This window comes from Pristiophorus japonicus, chromosome 12 (assembly GCF_044704955.1).
Source record: "Pristiophorus japonicus isolate sPriJap1 chromosome 12, sPriJap1.hap1, whole genome shotgun sequence".
NCBI lineage: Eukaryota > Metazoa > Chordata > Chondrichthyes > Pristiophoridae > Pristiophorus > Pristiophorus japonicus.
In genome coordinates this window covers 51,606,864-51,629,487 of record NC_091988.1, presented here as the reverse complement: position 1 = coordinate 51,629,487, position 22,624 = coordinate 51,606,864, and the positions used below count along the sequence as shown (strand labels likewise).

The 22,624-nt window shown below is 45.4% G+C and overlaps 1 protein-coding gene across 3 annotated transcripts in view; it reads right to left on the bottom strand.

The window, feature by feature from the left end:
• LOC139277247 (kelch domain-containing protein 8B-like) overlaps nt 1-22,624 on the bottom strand; it is a 161,652-nt gene that overhangs the window by 125,174 nt on the left and 13,854 nt on the right. For 2 of the 3 annotated variants that reach the window (XM_070895449.1, XM_070895450.1), the window contains exon 2: nt 14,578-15,328. The exons of the other annotated variant lie outside the window; for it this stretch is intronic. In XM_070895449.1, coding sequence (XP_070751550.1) covers nt 14,578-14,953 — 376 coding nt within the window. In that variant the 5' untranslated portion in view covers nt 14,954-15,328. The remainder of the gene's footprint in view (nt 1-14,577; nt 15,329-22,624) is intronic. 3 annotated transcript variants of the gene reach the window in all.

The window sequence follows — 22,624 nt, the reverse complement described above, 5'->3', positions numbered from 1 at the left end:
GAGACATTCATCTCGGATAACCACAGCACACTCCCGGGTATAGTAATGATGAAAGCGATAGCCAGATCCCACGTGTGCTGGCCCGGTATCGACTCTGACATAGAGTCCTGTGTACGGCAATGCAGCGTGTGTGCTCAGTTGAGCAACACGCCCAGAGAGGCACCACCAAGTTTGTGGTCCTGGCCCTCCAGACCATGGTCGAGGATCCATGTCGACTATGCGGGCCCGTTTCTCGGTAAAATGTTCCTGGTGGTGGTGGATGCTTTTTCAAAATGGATTGAATGTGAAATAATGTCGGGAAGCACCGCCACCGCCACCATTGAAAGCCTGAGGGCCATGTTTGCCACCCACGGCCTGCCTGACATACTGGTCAGTGACAATGGGCCATGTTTCACCAGTGCCGAATTTAAAGAATTCATGACCCGCAATTGGATCAAACATGTCACCTCGGCCCCGTTTAAACCAGCTTCCAATGGGCAGGCAAAGCGGGTAGTACAAACAATCAAACAGAGCCTTAAACGAGTCACAGAAGGCTCACTCCAAACCTGCCTGTCCCGAGTACTGCTCAGCTACCGCACGAGACCCCACTCGCTGACAGGGGTGCCCCCGGCTGAGCTACTCATGAAAAGGACACTTAAAACCAGACTCTCGCTGGTTCACCCCAACTTGCATGATCAGGTAGAGAGCAGGCGGCAGCAACAAAATGTAAACGATGGTCGCGCCACTGTGTCACGGGAAATTGATCTGAATGACCCTGTGTATGTGTTAAACTATGGACATGGTCCCAAGTGGATCGCGGGCATGGTGATAGCTAAAGAAGGGAGTAGGGTGTATGTAGTCAAACTAGACAATGGACAAATTTGCAGAAAGCACCTGGACCAAACGAGGCTGCGGTTCACAGACTGCCCTGAACAACCCACAGCAGACACAACCTTTTTCGAGCCCACAACACAGACCCAAAGGATCAACGACACCATCCCAGACCAGGAAATCGAACCCATCACGCACAACAGCCCAGCAAGGCCAGACTCACCCAGCACCCTGCAGCGCCAACAACACACCAGCCTAGCGAGGGCACAGCTAACACACCAGAACAGACATTTGTACCGAAGCGGTCCACCAGGGAAAGAAAAGCTCCCAACCGCCTCACCTTGTAAAAGTTTTCACTTTGACTTTGGCGGGGGGAGTGATGTTGTGTATCTGTAAAGTATGCACTCCCATGTTCCGCCACCAGGGAGTGCATCCCCTGAAGTCCCAAGGGATCCCAGCATCCCTTGGTAGCACTGTATATAAGTCGGCCCCTAAAGCCTGTTCCTCACTCTGGAGTATCTTATTAAAGATTGAGGTCACTGTTACTTTAACCTCCCTGTGTGCAGTCTCATCTGTGTTAGGAACACAATAGTGCCAAATATATTTTTTTACCTCGTAAGAATGGGGGCAGTATGTACTGATTGGCCGTAAAAGTTAGAGGATTTTTTATAATGCATTTATTTATTTGCTCCATCTATTAGTTTACCCACACCCAAGAGGATGGAAACACAACAGCTCCCAGGCCTCAGTCAATCTGTACCCGGTCAGTATAAGATATGTGAGAACGTTCAGAGATGATTCTCCTGATTTTCCTTCACGCTGTGGGGAAGCACCTTGTCTTTGCTCAAATCACTGTGATCATGAATTGATGTCCCATCACTCTGCAACACAATCATCATGCCATTGTAGTTGTCTATGTTTAACTTGTTTTTGATATAGAAGGAGGATTTATCTGCTTTAGTTACTTAACACTTTGACTTAAATGTTTAATTGACACATTAGTTAAGTACATTTTAAATCTTGTATGAGGCAAAAAGCAAACAGCATTAGAAATACAGAATGCTATGATAATCAATTGATTTTCTTAAGTTCATTTATTTGTGCTCACTCTGTGTATATCAGTGGTTAAATCACAGCATACAGAAAGTCCCACTGCGTCCCTGTGATGCAGCGGAACACAAGCAGTGAAGGAATGAGTCAGCAATGACATTAGTCCATTTTATCAATGGGTCACTGAATTGATCAATTTACATCAATTCATACTGGCCACTTCAAACAATCATGTCTGACAGTTGTTCCCTGCTTTTTTTTTTAATATACAGAGTAATTGGGTTTTTATCTAGTATAAAATAGTATCTAAGTATGTTCATCACATAGGGGCCGAAATTGGTGGACATACCGCCCGCGGACTGCCCAAATACCGCCCAAAATCGGCAATTGAAAAATACCTACATACCGTCCACATACCACCCGGCGGAAAATTCATCAGTGACATACCGCCAGGCAGTATGCATACTGTCCGCCCATGCAGACCACCGGCATACTGCGCAAAATTGCCAAATTGATCACTTACCACCGACATACCATCGACTCTGCAGACCACCTTGGAAAAGGTGGTCTTAAGTCGATCTTCAGTTGGCGGTATGCATCTTTACCTTTAAAAATGTTTAAATCTCTCAACCCCCCATCTCTCCCCCCCAACAGCGATCTCCCCCCAAGTAGCGATCTCCCTTCGCAGGTATCTCCTCCCACAGCAGCGACCCCCCCCCCCCACATACCTGCAAAGCACTCTCAGGCTGACAGTCTCTGTGGATTGTCGTCAGAGCCTCTCGGGGGCAGAGCTTCTCAGCAGCATGCACATGCGCATGCGCATGACTCGGGACCCGAAGATTCCCGAGTGAAAATGACTCACCGCCTGCACACCGCTGACTGCACTCCACTCCCGCCCGCTGTACTCCGCTCGGCATACCATCAAGAAAGAAATGACCAAAATCGCGCACACTCCGCCCCAGCGGTACCCGGCGGTATGAAACGACATACCACCAGCATACCGCCACGAAAAGGGCGGATGACCAATTTTGGCCCCATAGTGATTACTAAAAGAATTATGTAATAATTTATTTTCGGGAATGGTAGCATAGTGGTTATTTTACTGGACTGGTAATGCTGGACTAATGATATGGAGACATGAGTTCAAATCCCATCATGGCAGCTGGGGAATTTAAATTCAATTAATTAAATAGATCTAGGATAAAATGCTGGTATCAGTAATGGTGACCATATAAATGGGTGCTGTTTTCAAGGAAATAAATATTTGACAAATTTTGGTTTGGAGGGAGAGAAGCCAAAAGGTCATTTTGGTACAAGGACAACACACGTAGTAACATAATGATAACTTTTATGAAAATTATCTCTTTACATTGTGTGCTAAATAAAAAGGTTGCAATACATTTTCTTCATCGAGGTGATGCACCTTTAAATTCTACTTCACAGCCACGTCAACTACAATATTTGGCTGCCTTCATGGTTAAGATATGTACTGTATATTTAGGAAAACAAAGCATGCTGAATGTCATAAAGATTTGATGGACAGTGTAATGAAATCTATCAAGTGATGAATCAATATATCCACAGCACATTTTCAACATCTGAAGATACATTGACCCTGAATTTGTGGCCCCTACGGGCACATACGAGCTGTGCACGTGCCCGTAGGAGCCCCGCAAGTTCCGGGTTTAGGTGCATGTGAAGCACATGCACCTAAAGCTGGAACTAGCGATCTGTCAACAATACTCTTCACAGATTGCATGCATCCGGAAGTAAAGGGCCTCCGTGGATGGAGAGTTGGTCTATTTGCCCAACTTCTGCCCAGTGAGTGGCCTTGACTTTTAAAGGGCAGAAAAATAAAATGTTTTCAATAATTTAAACTTTTAAAATCCTGTTAAATAAGTTACGTTTATTTTTAGACTCTTTCAAACATGCAAATTTATTTTTCAAAAATTTAATTTTTGTTTTGAATAATTAAATTCCATTTTGATTCATTTTAAGTGTGTGATTTAAAAAAAAAATTATTTTAAGTGTTTGTGTATTTTTTGGGGTATTCCCATTCATACGTATGGTGACTCCGTACAAATGGAACTCACCACAAGTATGAATGGGAATATCCCTACTTTGATTAGTTGGGCCGATCCACGTGATCCCAGGGACGTGTACGAAGTGACTATGTCGCTGGAATACGTAAGCCTCCATTCAGGCCTTTGCATAAAGGCCCAAGACAACAAGTCTAAAACCTCCTGGACCAGCAGGTAGATTCATAGAAATCTTTCAGGTTGGAGGCTTTCACCCGTGGGAAGCCTGCGACCACAATTTCTGGGCCTTTATGTCATAGTGCATGCTGACTGTTGCATCTGATAATATCTTGCTTTGGCAGGATTAAAAGTATTCAATATTGGAGTCACCAGCAATTCCTTAAGGCTGCATCGCTCACAAACGAATCCTGAAATCTGTAATCCAACTCACACTTTCTAAAAATGGACAAGTAAAACTGGGTGAAAGAGTCATGACGGGCATGGTGAACCGCCTGATCAGGATTTAAATCTGAAAATATATGTGGAAGAGCAACTACATTGCTTTTAATGGGCACAGAGAACACAGAGGAAATGGCGAAATAAGATTTCAATTTTTTCTGCAAATCATGCTCAGTTAGTCTGATCTCATCTGTTGAGCCGAGAGTATCTGAAACTGCCAGGGTGGAGGGTAGTGTTTTCTTTTCATCAGTTCATCAATTTCTTCTCTTACCGTGCACTTGCTGCCATGATCCATTGGAAAATGATGTCTACTGCTCAATCTGCTATTGTAGTAGATATACTGATGAAAACTTAATTATAGCACTGACATTATTCAGATCAGTTTGGACCGACTAAAAGCCACTGCTGATTAAAATTCAGACTGTCAGTGATAAATTGCACCGATACCATCTTTACTATAAGAACATAGATATGCTTTTACGTTATTCTAATACAGAACAAAGTCAGAAACAGAATTGGTTTAAACTGTACTCTCGCAAATCCTGCCTTGCTATTTGAAACGTCTGACCCTCCAATTGAACTGTCATATGTAACAATTTAGAGCTAGCACGATGGATGCAAAATCGAAAATGTGTAGTTGAAAGAGAGTTTTCTCCCTCTCAAGGTGGGGAGTATTTAGAAGTCAGGAGTGTCTAAAAGGCATATGGTTATGCGAACAAATTTGTAACGAGAATAATGCTGTGTTTACATGATTGTATTAAAACTCGAGACAAAAAGTCTCCAGACCAGTATTAGAATAATTAGATAGATGCTTACAATTGGCTTATGTTTTTGGTTCCCTGCAGATGTTATAGCATTCTGCACTATGACAGTCATATAAGACGTTGTTTCCAAGCTAGCTATCTGCTGTTTGTGTGCTAGGAAGCTTGTTTCATGTATCTTTTATTTGACCAACTAAGACCCAACACCTATGTTTCTTCCATTACTGCTAATAACCATATTATACTGCTGTTAGGATTTTGACTTTGTTTAACAAAACTGCTTTAAAATGCGTAGGTTAACCAATGAATGAGAATACAATAGAAGATATCTTTGGGAATTTAATGATTCATTCCATGGTACAATAGTCTGATATTGGATTGAAATAGTTGGTTTTGCATTGCAAAAGCTACTTGAACAGTGTGAACATAAATAACTGATAACAAGCAGCTACCAACATCTGAAGGCCAAGAATGTCATGTCTGACTTCAAATTTATGAGGATAAGGACGGGAGAGATAGGAGGAAATCAGATGGATGGGCCTTCAGAAAGTATAAACTGGAAAGACAGCGAACAAAAACATGAGACCCCTTAGGGGAGGGGTTTCACCTAAGAATTGAGACAAAGAACTCGATGTGCCATTGGACACCTAGTTTTAAGGGGAACCTACATAGATTGAATGATACTATCCATATGTCATCGCCGGTTGCATGGTGGCACAGGGCGCTAACTGCGGGGCACAGCACTGCCATGGCAGCACCTCTGCAAACTCCGGGGCAACTTATTAAGATGGAGAGTGACACAGTTAATTCAGAGACTAGGGTCTTGAACGTAAGGAAAGGTAACTTCGATGGTATGTGACGTGAATTGGCTAGAATAGATTGGCAAATGATACTTAAAGGGTTGACGGCGGATAGGCAATGGCAAACATTTAAAGATCACATGGATGAACTTCAATAATTGTACATCCCTGTCTGGAGTAAAAATAAAACGGGCAATGTGGCTCAACGGTGGCTAACAAGGGAAATTAAGGATAGTGTTGGATCCAAGAGAGAGGTATATAAATTGGCCAGAAAAAGCAGCAACTCTGAGGACTGGGAGAAATTTAGAATTCAGCAGAGGAGGACAAAAGGTTTAATTAGGAGGGGGAAAATAGAGTATGTGAGGAAGCTGGCTGGGAACATAAAAACTGACTGCAAAAGCTTCTATACATATGTGAAGAGAAAAAGATTAGTGAAGACATACGTAGGTCCCTTGCAGTCATATTCAGGTGAATTTATGATGGGGAACAAAGAAATAGCAGACCAGTTGAACAAATACTTTGGTTGTGTCTTCATGAGGGAAGACACAAATAACCTTCCGGAAATACTAGGGGACCGAGGGTCTAGTGAGAAGGAGGAATTGAAGGAAATCCTTATTAGGCGTGAAATTGTGACAGGGAAATTGGTGGGATTGAAGGCCGATAAATCCCCGGGGCCTGATAGTCTGCATCCCAGAGTACTTAAGGAAATGGCCCTAGAAATAGTGGATGCATTGATGATCATTTTCCAACAGTCTATCGAGTCTGGATCAGTTCCTATGGACTGGAGGGTAGCTAATGTAACACCACTTTTTAAAAAAGGAGGGAGAGAGAAAAAGTAGTATATACGCACTGCCATAATGATCAATGAATACCAGGAACAAAATCAACTTGCTGTGAATGTTAGGACTAGATTTCCTCCTTGATGGCACCAACACCAGTAATTGGTATCATCAAGGAGGATATATAGTTCCAGCATCATTCAGGATGGCCTAAACAGAATGCAATTTCTAGCATTTATACTTGGAATTGCTTGAGTTAGTTCATGCACCAAGATACGTTATTTGCTAAATACATACTTTTTCAGTTCTCCGCAAGATCCTACAAATCCCCTGGGAGGACAGACACACCAACTTTAGCGTCCTCGGCCAGGCGAACATCCCCAACATTGAAGCACTGACCACACTCGATCAGCTCCGCTGGGCAGGCCACATTGTTCGCATGCCTGACACAGACTCCCAAAGCAAGCGCTCTACTCGGAACTCCTTCATGGCAAACAAGCCAAAGGCGGGCACAGGAAACGTTACAAGGACACCCTCAAAGCCTCCCTGATAAAGTGCAACATCCCCACTGACACCTGGGAGTCCCTGGCCAAAGACCGCCCTAAGTGGAGGAAGTGCATCCAGGAGGACGCTGAGTACCTCGAGTCTCGTCGCTGAGAGCACGCAGAAACCAAGCGCAGGCAGAGGAAAGAGCGTGCGGCAAACCAGTCCCACCCACCCCTTCCCTCAATGACTATCTGTCCCACCTGTGACAGTGTCTGTGGTTCTTGTATTGGACTGTTCAGCCACCTAAGAACTCATTTTCAGAGTGGAAGCAAGTCTTCCTCGATTCCGAGGGACTGCCTATAATGATGATGATGATGACTTTTTCAGTTATGATTTGGCTAACATTGGAAGGAGATTTGTATCGTTAGTCCAAGTGCCTGATTTGAATCCCACAAATCTCAATTCGAGATAATACAGGTGCAATGTCCCGAATCCAGAATTCCAAAAACCGTAATTGTCTAAAAAGCGGACATTTTGCACATAGCTGATGGAGTCGTCCGGAATTATTGTCCGAAAACCGGATATTGTTGAGGCGGCCATCAGGCAGCGAGGGATGAGGAAACCGGTAAAAAGTGCCGGGTGTGCGCGGGCGATTGGAATCGGCGGGCAGCGAGGAGCGGAGGAGCGTCATGAATGGGCGAGCGGCGAGGTTCGAAATCTGGCAAAACAAAAAAAATCAATAGTCTGAAATCCAGAATCCTCGACCGCATCCGTGACGGATTTTGGGTTTTGGCGGATTTCGGACCTTGCTGCTCAAAAACCCCATGATTCGGTCGAGGATTCCGGATTTCAGACTATTTTCTTGTCTGAAATCCGAAAAAACCCAAAAACCGTCACAGACTCAGCCCCAAGGATTCCAGATTTCGGACGTTGTACCTGTACGGTGATCAAATGGTGAGAGTTTTACTGCAAAAATTGAATGGCAGCAATTACTTAACAACAATGGAAAATGATTGCACATGTGAACAGGCTACAAGTAATTCCACTGTATTTTTATGCTGGAGACATGAGTCTAATTGGTTTGGATGGTCTCACTCTTTCCGCAAACAAATCAGAGCACACACCAGGTGGCCACCCATTTATAATGTTATTTAACATTTCCTCCGTCTCCACTCTGTGACTGTCTTTCCAAGCGACCTCTGTTTGCTAGCTCCTTCTGATACTATGGGCAAGAATAGGAAATTATTGTACAGGGAATTATGGACAAATGATCTACCAATATATTGCATCAGAGCAGGTAGAACATTTAAGCCATGATTTGTCGAAGAGAGCTTTGGTTTAAGACTGTGGGGACTGAAAATACGTTATTGGAGCAATCTTGCAAAGTAAAGCATGGATAGCATTGTTTATATAATGTAGAGGCAAGGAGAAATTAGCATTGCAACCAGTTCGTGCCATATCTTGTACAATGTCAGCACTCTGGATATAATGGGCTAGAACCTCCACTTTTGTAGTTATCGCCCAAATTTCCGGCGTGGGCGTTAAAAAAGGGTTTTCAGATCGCCGGCTTCTTGCCCATTCTCAAAGCACCTAGTCTCCATTTTTGAAAATGGGCGTTACCGCGAGCGATATAAAATGGGCGGTAGCGTTACATTTTTTTGACCTCCTGCCGTAAAGTGTGGCTGTCCTCAGCAATGGCATGGCAACGCTCGATTCCCAAGATTCAGGAGGTTAAGGGTCATCATGACATGTGCAGAAGAGGAGACAGAGAGAGAGGGAGCTCAGAGGGACTGAAGGCATGTCTGGGTGTGGTGTGGCTGCTTTGGGAGGAAGGAGGGAGACTTTGGAGCTTCACAGCAATAGGCAAACAAAAAGTAGCTGATACCAGCCACATATTTGCCCGAATTTGGCCTATAACGGAGAGACAGGAGGAGACATCACAGCACGCTGTGGAGACTGACGCTGGCGAGAGCAGTGACGAGGGAGAGGAGCACATTGGAGGCCGCAATAGAGCCAGGAGGTTCTCGGATGAGGCAAATGCCTCCCTCCTGCAGGAGGTCAAGTCACGCTGGGGTGATTTGACACAGGAAGGGTGTGAGAAGCCCACACCAAAGGCATACCAGAGGATATGGACCGAGATAGCAGAGGTGGTCTCGTCGGCGACCAACGATGTTCTTGAGGGCAACCAATGCCACAAATGATGGAACGACCTTGTGGGATCCGCAAGAGTAAGTATTACATTGATTTACATGTACTTATGTATTTATATAATTTGATTTATAACAGTTATGAGTGACTATCATCAGATGCGAGGTCTTTCACTTTTATCGGGAATGTTTTACTCAAAGCCTGTGGTCACGGTATACGTCTTTAAGTAAAGAATGATCATTTTCATAATAACCATGATTACATCTGTCGGTTATGTGTTGTATCAGTCTCCGTGACAGTACCTAGCAATGAAATCACGCAACGATTTCATGCCATGTTGTCCTGTGACCTTTTACAGAAGAAGCTATCAACGACGAGGTCTGTGCAGAGGCGAACGGGTGCGTGGCCACCAGTTCCCAGCGACATCACTGAGATGGAGGAGCGGGTGCTCACACTCGTGGGGAAGCATCCCCGGACAGCCATGGATGCATCTGCAGGCCCTGAAGTGATGCCACGTGAGTAAAGCTTACACCATTGCATGATGGAAGACACAAATAAACTTCCGGAAATACTAGGGGACCGAGGGTCTAGTGAGAAGGAGGAACTGAAGGAAATCCTTATTAGGCGGGAAATTGTGTTGGGAAATTGATGGGATTGAAGGCCGATAAATCCCCAGGGCCTGATAGTCTGCATCCCAGAGTATTAAGGAAGTGGCCCTAGAAATAGTGGATGCATTTGTGACCATTTTCCAACAGTCTATCCACTCTGGATCAGTTCCTATGGACTGGAGGGTAGCTAATGTAACACCACTATTTAAAAAAGGAGGGAGAGAAAACGGGGAATTATAGCCTAGCCTGACATCAGTAGTGGGGAAAATGTTGGAATCAATTATTAAAGATGAAATAGCAGCGCATTTGGAAAGCAGTGACAGGATCGGTCCAAGTCAGCATGGATTTATGAAAGGGAAATCATGCTTGACAAATCTTCTAGAATTTTTTGAGGATGTAACTAGTAGAGTGGACAAGGAGCAACCGGTGTAATTGGACTTTCAAAAGGCTTTTGACAAGGTCCCATAAAAGAGATTGATGTACAAAATTAAAGCACATGGTATTGGGGGTAATGTACTGACGTGGATAGAGAACTGGTTGGCCGAAAGGAAGCAGAGAGTCGGGATTAATGGGTCCTTTTCAGAATGGCAGGTAGTGACTAGTGGGGTGCCGCAAGGCTCAGTGCTGGGACGCTAGCTATTTACAATATACATCAATGATTTGAATGAAGGAATTGAGTGTAATGTCTCCAAGTTTGCAGACGACACTGAGCTGGGTGGCGGTGTGAGCTGTGAGGAGGAGGATAAAAGGCTGCAGGGTGACTTGGACAGGTTAAGTGAATGGGCAAATGCATGGCAGATGCAGTATTATGTGGATAAATGTGAGGTTATCCACTTTGGTGGCAAAAACACGAAGGCAGAATATTATCTGAATGGCGGCAGATTAGGAAAAGGGGAGGTGCAACAAGACCTGGGTGTCATGGTACATTAGTCATTGAAAGTTGGCATACAGGTACAGCAGGCGGTGAAGAAGGCAAATGGTATGTTGGCCTTCATAGCTCGGGGATTTGAGTATAGGAGCAGGGAGGTCTTACTGCAGTTGTACAAGGCCTTGGTGAGGCCTCACCTGGAATGTTGTGTTTTTTGGTCTCCTAATCTGAGGGAGTACAGCGAAGGTTCATCAGACTGATTCCCGGGATGGCAGGACTGACATATGAGGAGAGACTGGATCGACTGGGCCTGTATTCACTTGAGTTTAGAAGGATGAGAGGGGATCTCATAGAAACATATAAAATTCTGACGGGACTGGACAAGTTAGATGCAGGAAGAATGTTCCCGATGTTGGGGAAGTCCAGAACCAGGGGACACAGTCTAAGGATAAGGGGTAAGCCATTTAGGACTGAGATGAGGAGAAACTTCTTCACTCAGAGAGTTATTAACGTGTGGAATTCTCTACCGCAGGGAATTATTGATGCCAGTTCATTGGATATATTCAAGAGGGAGTTAGATATGGCCCTTATGGCTAAAGGGATCAAGGGGTATGGCGAGAAAGCAGGAAGGGGGTGAATGATCAGCCATGATCTTATTGAATGGTGGTGCAGGTTTGAAGGGCCGAACGGCCTACTCCTGCACCTATTTTCTATGTTTCTATGTTTCTATGTTTCTATGTAAAGGCAATAGATGCCACACCCACTCATATCTGAACAATCATATATGATAGATGATTTCTAAAATTGTCATTGCAATAATGATGGCAAATTGAAAATCATTGCAATGCAAATGTGTTGATGGTCATGAAATGTGATGTCTGCGATGATTTTGAGAGCGGTGGTGATTTTGTCATGCATATGCTGTGTGTAGCGCTGGACTCACCTTTTGACCCTAGCGCCCCCTTCTTCTCTAATCACCTCATTTGTGTTTTGCAGCTCAGCCAGCAGCACGTCCCAAGGCAAGACCACAGAGGCCAGAAGGTGGGGGAGCAGAGCCCGACTCTCCGGACGATCCAACATCTGGTGCTGAAGAGCTCCGATTCTCGCCCGTCAATCCGCTGGGTCTGTTCTCCACAGATGAGAGCGCGAACTTCGAGGAACCTGCATCGCCATGCTCCAGAAGCCATTCCACCCCAAGGTCATCTAGTGGTCCTCCGGTCATTCCCGCCTCCACTCTGGAGGTACCGGCCCCAAGCACCTCGCCATAGGGCACCCCATTTGTCCCCAGGATGGCACCGACCCCGCTGAGGTCTCGTGGACACAGCAGGTCTGTTTCATGAGCGCCACATGACAGCAGAGAGATAGTACATTTGTCCAGGAGGACTGCAGACATTGGTGACCAGCTCATCGAAGCATTGGGGGGCATATCCCGACAGCTGGCCACCATGACCGAGTACATTTGTGCCTTTGTATTCTATGTTGCTGGACATGTTGAACATTTGATTGATGTCAATGGTGGAAAAAGTGGGGTGTGAGCAAAGGTTGGGTGTTATTGGCTGTGATACTTATGATTTCAGGCCAATGTTGGTATAAAATTTTTGTTATTGAACATAACCTTGTTGCGCATTTTCTCAGATAGCTGCACCGTTACACACTGGTGATTCCTTAACATGAAAGGGTTAAATACAACTTAACATCAATCAATGTAAACTTTAATTGGCACCAATATGATAGGCACCATTGATGTCTGACCTGCACACACACAGCAGTGTGTCAGCGGTTTCACTCACATCCACGCTCTTTCAGGCAATTCGTTCAGATATCAGCTCCTCACGTTAGAGTGCGATTTAACAAATGCCAGCCACACCGCTGGCGTTCGTTCAGAACAGTTCCACTTTTTGTGGGCAGTTTTTTGGGCGAGCAATATTGTGGGAAATATGTGTGCGACGTGGTGAAATTGACGGTGGGCGATCTCCTGGGTGTTAAAGAGCATATTTGCCGAAACTAAGACAAGAAAAAATGAGCGGGCGGTATTATTGAATCTCGACGTTAATTCCTTGTGGAAATTAACGCTGGGCGATATTATGGGGGTTGATTTCGCCCATTCTGATGATTCCGCTCAAAGAAGTGGGCGCGCGGTAATATCTTTTCCCGGAGTTAAGCACATGAGGAAAGTAATGCTCGCCGCTAAATTTCCTAAAAATGCCCATCAGTTTCCATTTTGTGCCAAAATGGACGATATATGGGCGTTATACGTCATATCAGCGGTACAATGGGCGCTAAGTGGGCGTTAAGCATGCAAAAAAAGTAGAGGTTCTAGCCCAATGTCCCCATTATCCTAGTAACTAGCTTGATTTGGCTTCAGTTTGAGTTTCAGTCCTGCTGGAAGCTGGAACTTTCTCACTTAACCAACTAGAAACATTAATGCATCCCCCTCCCCAATATTATAATATCATGGATATATTTTTACCTCTACACAGCCCGAAATTGAATTTGTGTCCTCCAAATCAATGAACTTTCCAATATCTCCAGGAACTTTCTCACCAAATTATAAGGAATTGGATAACTGCCAGGAGCTGGGCAAATGCTCAAACTCGACTGTCATAAACTAGGTGAACCCGCTCTCCACCCCCCACCAATGAGAGATCATTCGACAATTGTTCACAAACAAAAACCGAAGGCACCTACCTTGGTATGGTTCCAGTAAGAGGCAGCAGCTGCTTGCCCTTGACTCGCTATGATGGTGAGAAACCAATGCCCAATAATAAGAGGGACTGCTCAACCACAACTCAAAATAATCCAAAGTGGGCGAAATACAGGTATTTTCAAATTAAAACAAAATGGCCCAGGCTGGGCTTCCGATCCAACCTGGCCACATCCCCAATAAACAATTAACACAATAAGAAAACAGGAACCAAAACGACAAATGCATTGATGCCATTTTCTTTCTCCATTGCAACAAATGCATAGCAACAAGATTTTACAGGGGTGAAATTTGTCTTGGGTGGGGATACAAGATGGGCAGTATTGCATCAGCATTATACATCCCACCCAATATTCAGTTGACTTCAATGGGCGAAAAGTGTCTTCTGTCCTGTTAACACTTCCCGGCCTCTAAAATAGGGGCAATTTTTCTCCCTCTACTTCTAAAGGAAATATTTTTACATTTATTCTGTCCTATACATTTATATTTTCCTCAGGGCTCATACTGTTCCCTTTCTCAATCTTGCTTGTTGCTAAGCAGCAGCAACATAAAGTCATGTTGTTAGGGAGGCTCTGTGACTTTGGAATCAAAAGCACACAGAATAAGAACTGGGAAACAAAGCATGATTCTCTGGTATGCAGCTACATTATATAGAGATTAAATATTTTCTCAGCAATTCATTTTCACTCCACTTTCAATAATCATGAGTTCTCGGAGCTAAGTACTTTGCATCTTATAATGAGCTGTGCACTTTAGTGAATGACCTCCTAATATAGCATAATATGTAACATGAAAAGTCAGAAGCCAAGGTCCTTATAACAGAAGTTGTAAATTCAGTTCATCTATTTAACGTTGGTTACCGTATATAAAATCTGAACTCTATGTAGATATCGCAGACTCATAGCAGATTAAAACAATATGGCCAATTTGTATTATTGCACACTACACAAGATATTCCTTCATTCATTACTGTGTAGAGTATACACTGTAAGATTGTTTTATCATTAAATTAACTGTAATCTGTAGCTTCATGTCCACAAAGACTCTTTAATGGAAAGTGTGATTACGAAATATCAAGTGACGTACCTGTCTTGACAGCTGTTATTCCCATTGAAGGTTGTCCTAGTGGTGCCTTTTTCTCCCACTTGCCTTCATCCATGTTAAAGACATCTACTGATCCTAAAGGGCTCTGCTCCTCATTCATGCCTCCAATCAGGAGCACTTGCTTGCTCAGAATGACTGCTGCTGCCCCAGCGCGAGGAGTCGGCATTGAGGGTAGCGCTGTCCACTTCTGACTGACAACATCCAACATTTCGACTTTGTCCAGGGGCAATCCTGTCTCACTACAGCCCCCAAGAACAAACAACTGCCTATCTTGATACACCGGCGTGCAGTACACACGCTTGGTAGGCATTGGAGGGAAACCTTCCCAGTACATGGACTTTACAGTACTCACTGCCATACCTGAAGTGCCAGCAATAATTCAGTCTCACTGAGTCTCCACAGAACATGAGATTCCTTTAGTCATATATTCCAGGGCAGTAAAACACAGTAGTGTTCATCGGTGAAACATGTCAAGTAGTGCCTAATTGGAAAGATGATTGCGATCACTGGAATTCCTCAGAGATAAATTAAAAATACCTCGAATATATTCTGTTGTGACTGCTAGAGTCAGTTTTGAAAAGTCTGCTCTTTTTCAGAGGTTGCTTTATGTGTGAGTCCAAGGGCAGATTATGTAAGCAAATGGCTTGAGGAGGAAGGGAGAGCACAATGGAGAAATCTGCAACTCAGAACTGGGTACCATCTCATATCCTTCTTGCGCAGGTATGGCTTAAACCTTCATAAAAGGAATAAAAGCAGATGTCAGTATTTGTTTCCCTATGTTAATAAATGTTTTCTCAGGGGGAAAAAAAGAACACTTTTCATTTACACATCAATACGCATCTTTAATTCTAGTATATTCTGTAAATTTCAGATCACTGCATAAAATCTAATTTTATTTAATATTGCCTAAACTCAAATCTCCACCCATCCAAATAAGAACATAAGAAATAAGAGCAGTAGTAGGCCATTTGCCCCCTCGAGCCTGCTCCGCCATTCAATAAGATCATGGCTGATCTGATCATGGACTCAGCTCCACTTCCCTGCCCGCTACCCATAACCCTTTATTTCCTTGTCGCTCAAAAATCTGTCTATCTCCGCCTTAAATATATTCAATGACCCAGTCTCCACAGCTCTCTGGGGCAGAGAATTCCACAAATTTACAACCATCTGAGAGAAGAAATTCCTCCTCATCTCAGTTTTAAATGGGCAGCCCCTTATTCTGAGAGTATGTCCCCTAGTTTTAGTTTCCCCTATGAGTGGAAATATCCTCTCTGCATCCACCATGTCGAGGTCCCTCATTATCTTATATGTTTCGATAAGATCACCTCTCATTCTTCTGAACTCAAGTGAGTATAGGCCAAACCTACTCAACCTATCTTCATAAGTCAACCCCCTTATATCCGGAATCAACCTAGTGAACCTTCTCTGAACTGCCTCCACTGCAAGTATATCCTTCTTTAAATACGGAGACCAAAACTGTACACAGTACTCTAGGTGTAGCCTCACTAATACCCTGTACAGTTGTAGCAGGACCTCGCTGCTTTTATATGCTATCCCCCTTGCAATAATTCCATTTGCATTCCTGATTACTTGCTGTACCTGCATTCTAACTTTTTGTGTTTCATGCACAAGGACCCCCACGTCCCTCTGTACTGCAGCACTTTGTAATTTTTTGCCATTTAAATTGTAATTTGCTTTTCTATTTTTTCTGCCAAAGTGGATAACCTCACATTTTCCCACATTATATTCCATCTGACAATTTTTAGCCCACTCACTTAGCCTGCATATATCCCTTTGCAGATTTTTTGCGTCCTCCTCATAATTTGCTTTCTCACCCATCTTTGTATCATCAGCAAACTTGGCTACATTATACTCGGACCCTTCATCCAAGTCATTAATATAGATTGTAAATAGTTGAGGACCCAGCACCGATCCCTGTGGCACCCCAATAGTCACTGTTTGCCAATTGGAAAATGACCCATTTAGCCCGACTCTCTGTTTTCTGTTAGTTAGCCAATCCTCTATCCATGCTAATATATTACCCCCAACCCCGTGAACTTTTATAATGTGCAGTAACCTTTTACGTGGCACCTTATCGAATGCCTTCTGGAAATCCAAATACAACAAATCCACTGGTTCCCCCTTATCTACCCTGCTCGTCACATCCTCAAAGAACTCCAGCAAATTTGTCAAACATGATTTTCCTTTCATGAAACCAAGCTGACTCTGCTTGATTGAATTATGCTTTTCCAAATGTCCCACTACTGCTTCCTTAATAATGGAATCCAGCATTTTCCCAACGACTGATGTTAGGCTAACTGTCTATAGTTTCCTGCTTTTTGTCTGCCCCTTTTTAAAAATTGGGGTGTTACATTTGCAGTTTTCCAATCCACTGGGACCGCCCCATATTTCAGGAAATGTTGGTAGTTTGCAACCAATGCATCCACTATCTCTGCAGCCACCTCTTTTAAGGCCCTAGGATGCAAGCCATCAGGTCCAGGGGACATGTCCACCTTTAGCCCTATTACTTTACCGAGTACTACTTCATTAGTGATAGTGATTGTATCCTCCCTCCCTATAGCCCCTTGATTATCCATTATTGGGATGTTTTTCGTGCCAATTCAGATTTTGTATAATCTGCCCCTAGAAGATCATATTAGCTCAAAAATCATTTACAGAGATATTTTACCCATATTTTTCCTTTGAGTACACGTAAAGGTTTCTGATGAAAGATCATCGGCCTGAACGGTGGTGCCGATATTAATGCTGAGATGAGGAGGGTGCAGGGGAGGCCAAAATTGACTGAAGAATCCAGCAAGTCCAGGCGTGTGGAGGCCCTGCCGATAGGAGTGTCATTAATGTAGTATGTAGGGCCAACTCCTGCCCGGCAGCTGGCCAAATGGACAGCTAGGCCGGCATGAGATCCTTCGGGATCAGTCCCCGGCACTGGAAAGGGAGCTTCAGGCAGTGATCAGGAGGGTGGGGAAGGGGGTAGGGGGTGTGAAGGGCGGCAATCGGGAGGGCTGGGAGAGGGGGCGGGCTGGAGTTTGGGGCTGGTGTAAGCCGAAAGCTTCCTTGAGGGGCCTGAGGGGGAAGAGACCTTGCTGTAACAAAATTTGCAGATGACACAAAGATGCAACAAAATTTGCAGATGACACAAAGATGCAACAAAATTTGCAGATGACACAAAGATGCAACAAAATTTGCAGATGACACAAAGATTAGTGGGAAAGCGGGTTGTGTAGAGGACTCAGAAAGGCTGCAAAGAGATTTAGATAGGGTAAGCGAATGGACGAAGGTTTGGCAGATGGAATACAATGTCATTGATGAAAGTGTGAGGTTGGGAAAAAAAACAGTAAAAGGGAATATTATTTGAATGGGGAGAAATTACAACATGCTGCGGTGCAGAGGGACCTGGGGGTCCTTGTGCATGAAACTCTTTTTGGAGTTCACCTGCAAAACATAAAACATTAAACGGTGCCACCCGACCTGGGTGACACTCCAGACATTTACAAGGCCCTTTTTTTTTTCCCCCCTTTTTTTTGTTTTTATTTGTGTTTTTCTTTTTTTTTTTTTTTGGGCACTAAAATCACAATTTTCCCCAGTGCCCCCTATAAAAGGGAAGGGGGACACTAAAAGCACCGGCAATTAAAACAAATTAAACTTAAAAACGTAAAATCAAATTAAAATTTGGTTGCCGGCGTGATGATGCACTCCAGTGCCCACCTCTCGCGGAAGGCCGCGAGCGTACCGGTGGACACCGCGTGCGCCATCTCCAAGGACACCTCCTTGTGCATGAATCCCAAAAAGTTAGTTTGCAGGTGCAGCAGGTAATCAGGAAGGCGAATGGAATGTTGGCCTTCATTGTGAGAGGGATGGAGTACAAAAGCAGGGAGGTCCTTCTGCAACTGTACAGGGTATTGGTGAGGCTGCACCTGGAGTACTGCGTGCAGTTTTGGTCACCTTACTTAAGGAAGGATATACTAGCTTTGGAGGGAGTACAGAGACTATTCACGAGGCTGATTCCGGAGATGAGGGGGTTACCTTATGATGATAGATTGAGTAGACTGGGTCTTTACTCATTGGGAGTTCAGAAGGATGAGGGGTGATCTTATAGAAACATTTAAAATAATGAAAGGGATAGACAAGATAGAGGCAGAGAGGTTGTTTCCACTGGTCGGGGAGACTAGAACTAGGGGGCACAGCCTCAAAATACAGGGGAGCCAATTTAAAACCGAGTTGAGAAGGAATTTCTTCTCCCAGAGGGTTGTGAATCTGTGGAATTCTCTGCCCAAGGAAGCAGTTGAGGCTAGCTCATTGAATGTATTCAAGTCACAGATAGATAAAATTTTAACCAATAAGGGAATTAAGGGTTATGGGGAGAGGGCGGGTAAGTGGAGCTGAGTCCACGGCCAGATCAGCCATGATCTTGTTAAATGGCGGAGCAGGCTCGAGGGGCTAGATGGCCTACTCCTGTTCCTAATTCTTATGTTCTTATGTTCTTCTGTTCTTATGCTCCTCCTGGCCCACAGGGAATGCTAAAAGAATCAATTCCCTTTGGGAACAACAGATTGGGCCTTCCCATCACGTACTACAACATTTAATTTGCGATACCGATGATGTCATCAGGCCGTGACTTTGGTATGTTAATTAAGCCACTGCTTGCCTTTTGTGGGAGCATCAGCCATGGCCAGATTCCTGCACTTTAAAATTTAATGGTGTAGCAATGGGGTCGAATTGGGTCCGGGTTTGTGGTATCCTTACTATAGAATCACACGAGGCATGTACTGCAGACAAAGTCACTACATGACCTGAACCTTTATTCCCAGGGCCTCCCTTTATATACCTGGATGACCAGGTGAGGAGTGTCTCCCACAAGTTCACCCACTGTGGTCAAGGTGTGCATTACTCAAGTGTATACAGTGTACAGTGTTGTTACATAAGGATTACAGTTATGTGAGGTTACAAACATAACATCACCTCCCCCCAACGTCTTTGGGTCAAAGATTGAGTCTTTCAGGTGGTCGACGCTCTCTCGTGGAGCACCGCAGTTGGGGCTCTGGTGGTTGGGCCATGGCATGTGTCTCTGTCGCCTGAGGTGATTCCGGCCTGTCCGGGCTGGCCGCAAGGACTGTGCATGCTGGCGAATGTCCTTGTTGCTCGTTCACTGGCAGTGGTGTGGGTGACATCTCATGATCTTCCTCAGGTTCCTCAGTGTCCATGCTGAACCTTTTCTTTACTTGGTCCAGATGTTTGCAGCATATCTGCCCATTGTTAAGTCTGATCACTATGACCCTATTCCCCTCTTTGCCAATTACAGTACCCTTAAGCCACTTGGGTCCTAAAGCATGATTGAGAACGAATACAGGGTCATCGATTTCTATGCATCTCCCCACTGAGTTGCGATCATGGCACTCGATTTGGGACTGGCGCTTGCCCTCAACAATGTCTGACAGGGCTGGATGAATGAGGGACAGCTGCATTTTAAGCGTGCGTTTCATGAGTAGTTCCGCGGGCGGGACTTCTGTGAGCGAATGCAGCCGGGACTTATAGGCCAGCAGGAGGCGCGATAGGTGGTACTGAAGGGAGGGTCCTTGAATCCGGAGCATGCCCTGTTTTATGATTTGAACCGCACGTTCCGCCTGGCCATTGGAAGCCAGCTTGAACGGTGCTGTCCTGATGTGTTTGATACCATTACCCGACATAAACTCCTGGAATTCATAGCTAGTAAAACACGACCATTGTCGCTAACCAGGATGTCCGGCAAGCCGTGGATCGCAAAGACCGTATGCAGACTCTCCACGGTGGTGGATGGCGTGCACGAATTCAATTTGATGCACTCGATCCATTTCGAGTACGCATCGACAACAATCAGGAAAAATTTTTCCATGAATGGGCCCGCGTAGTCTACATGAATACATGACCATGGCCTGGTGGGCCAGGGCCACGGGCTGAGTGGGGCCTCCCTGGGGGCATTTCCCAGCTGAGCACACATCGTGCACCTGCGAACCCAGTGTTCCAGGTCTGAGTCAATTCCCAGCCACCATACATGTGACCGGGCAATGGCCTTCATTAGCACGATGCCTGGGTGCTCGCTGTGGAGTTCCCTGATGAATGCTTCCCTTCCTTTCTGGGGCATGACTACCCGGCTGCCCCATAGCAGGCAGTCGGCTTGGATGGAGAACTCGTCCATCCGTCTGTGAAACAGCCTGACCTCCTTAGGACACGCTCTGTGTGCAGGCACCCAATCCCCGGTCAGGACACATTTCTTTATCAGGGATAGGAGGGGATCTCTGTTGGTCCAGATTTTGATCTGGCGGGCTGTGATGGGGGAGCCTGCGGTTCGAAAGCCTCAATGGCCATGGCCATCTCCACGCTTTGCTCCGGTGCCCCCTTGGTGGTCGCCAGTGGGAGCCTGCTGAGCGCTTCCTTTTCAACGATCCCATATCCCCGTTCTGCCTGGGAGAGCGACCTGGAGGCATAAGCCACAGGTTGGAGTTGGCCCTCATCATTACTCTGCTGCAACATGCACCCAACCTCATAGGACGATGCATCACACGTTAAAACCAGTTTCTTACAGGAGTTGTACAAGGTCAACAGTTTGTTAGAACAAAGCAGATTCCGCGCCCGATTGAAAGCCCATTCTTGACAGTCCCCCCCAAAACCATTCACAACCCTTACGCAGGAGCACGTGCAGCGGCTCCAACAATGTGCTTAAATTCGGCAGAAAGTTCCCGAAGTAGTTCAATAGTCCCAGAAATGACCGCAACTCTGATGTGTTGCCGGGCCTGGGCACACGACGGATCGCCTCCGTTTTGGATTCGGTAGGCCGGATCCCATCTGCGGCAACTCTCCTGCCAAAAAACTCGACCGCTGGGGCCAAAAACACACACTTGGACTTCTTTAGTCGCAGGCCTACCCGGTCCAGTCGGCGTAGCACCTCCTCCAGGTTGTGGAGGTGTTCCTCGGTGTCTTGACCCATGATTAGGGTGTCGTCCTGAAATACGATTGTTCCAGGGATGGATTTGAGCAGGCTTTCCATGTTCCTTTGAAAGATAGCGGCTGCTGAACGAATGCCAAACGGACACCTGTTGTAGACAAACAGCCCCTTGTGCGTGGTGATGGTGGTCAGTAGCTTGGATTCTTCAGCCAGTTCCTGAGTCATGTAGGCTGAAGTGAGGTCCAACTTGGTGAACAGCTTGCCACCTGCCAGCTTGGCAAAAAGATCCTCCGCTCTCGGAAGCGGGTATTGGTCCTGTAGTGACACTCGGTTGATGGTGGCCTTGTAGTCGCCACAAATCCTGACCGAGCCATCCGCTTTAAGGACAGGAACGATGGGGCTTGCCCAGTCACTGAATTCAACAGGCGAAATTATGCCCTCTCTTAGCAGCCTGTCCAACTCACTCTCAATTCTCTCACGCATCACATACGGCACGGCTCTGGCTTTGTGGTGCACTGGTCTAGCGTCCGGGGTGATGGGTATCACTACTTTGGTGCCCTTAAAAGTCCAGACACCTGGTTGAAAAAGTGGCTCGAATTTCTGTAAGACCTGTGAGCATGAACTTCGCTCCACAGATGAAATGGTGTGCACATCCCCCCCCATTTCCAGTTCATCACGGCTAACCAGCTCCTCCCCAAGAGCGCAGGACAATCCAGAGTGGCAGCCGGTTCTCCGATCCATTGTGTATGACCACCAAGTTTGCACTGCCTAGTACTGGGATGATCTCTCTGGTGTACATCCGTAACTGCGTGTCAATGCGTTCCAGTTTGGGCCTGTTAGCTTTGAGTAGCCATAGTTTTTCAAATTGTTGGCCACTCATAAGTGACTGGCTGGCTCCTGTGTCCAGCTCCATGTGTACCGGGATGCCATTTAATAGAACTTTCATCATCATAGGTGGCGTTTTGGTATACGAGCTGTGGGCGTCTGCCACATGAACCTGCTGGACTTCAGCGTCCATAGCTTTGCCCCAAGCATCACCCTGCCTTGCAGACCCCTTGTCTGGTTCCTCTGCCTCGTAAACTAGCCTCG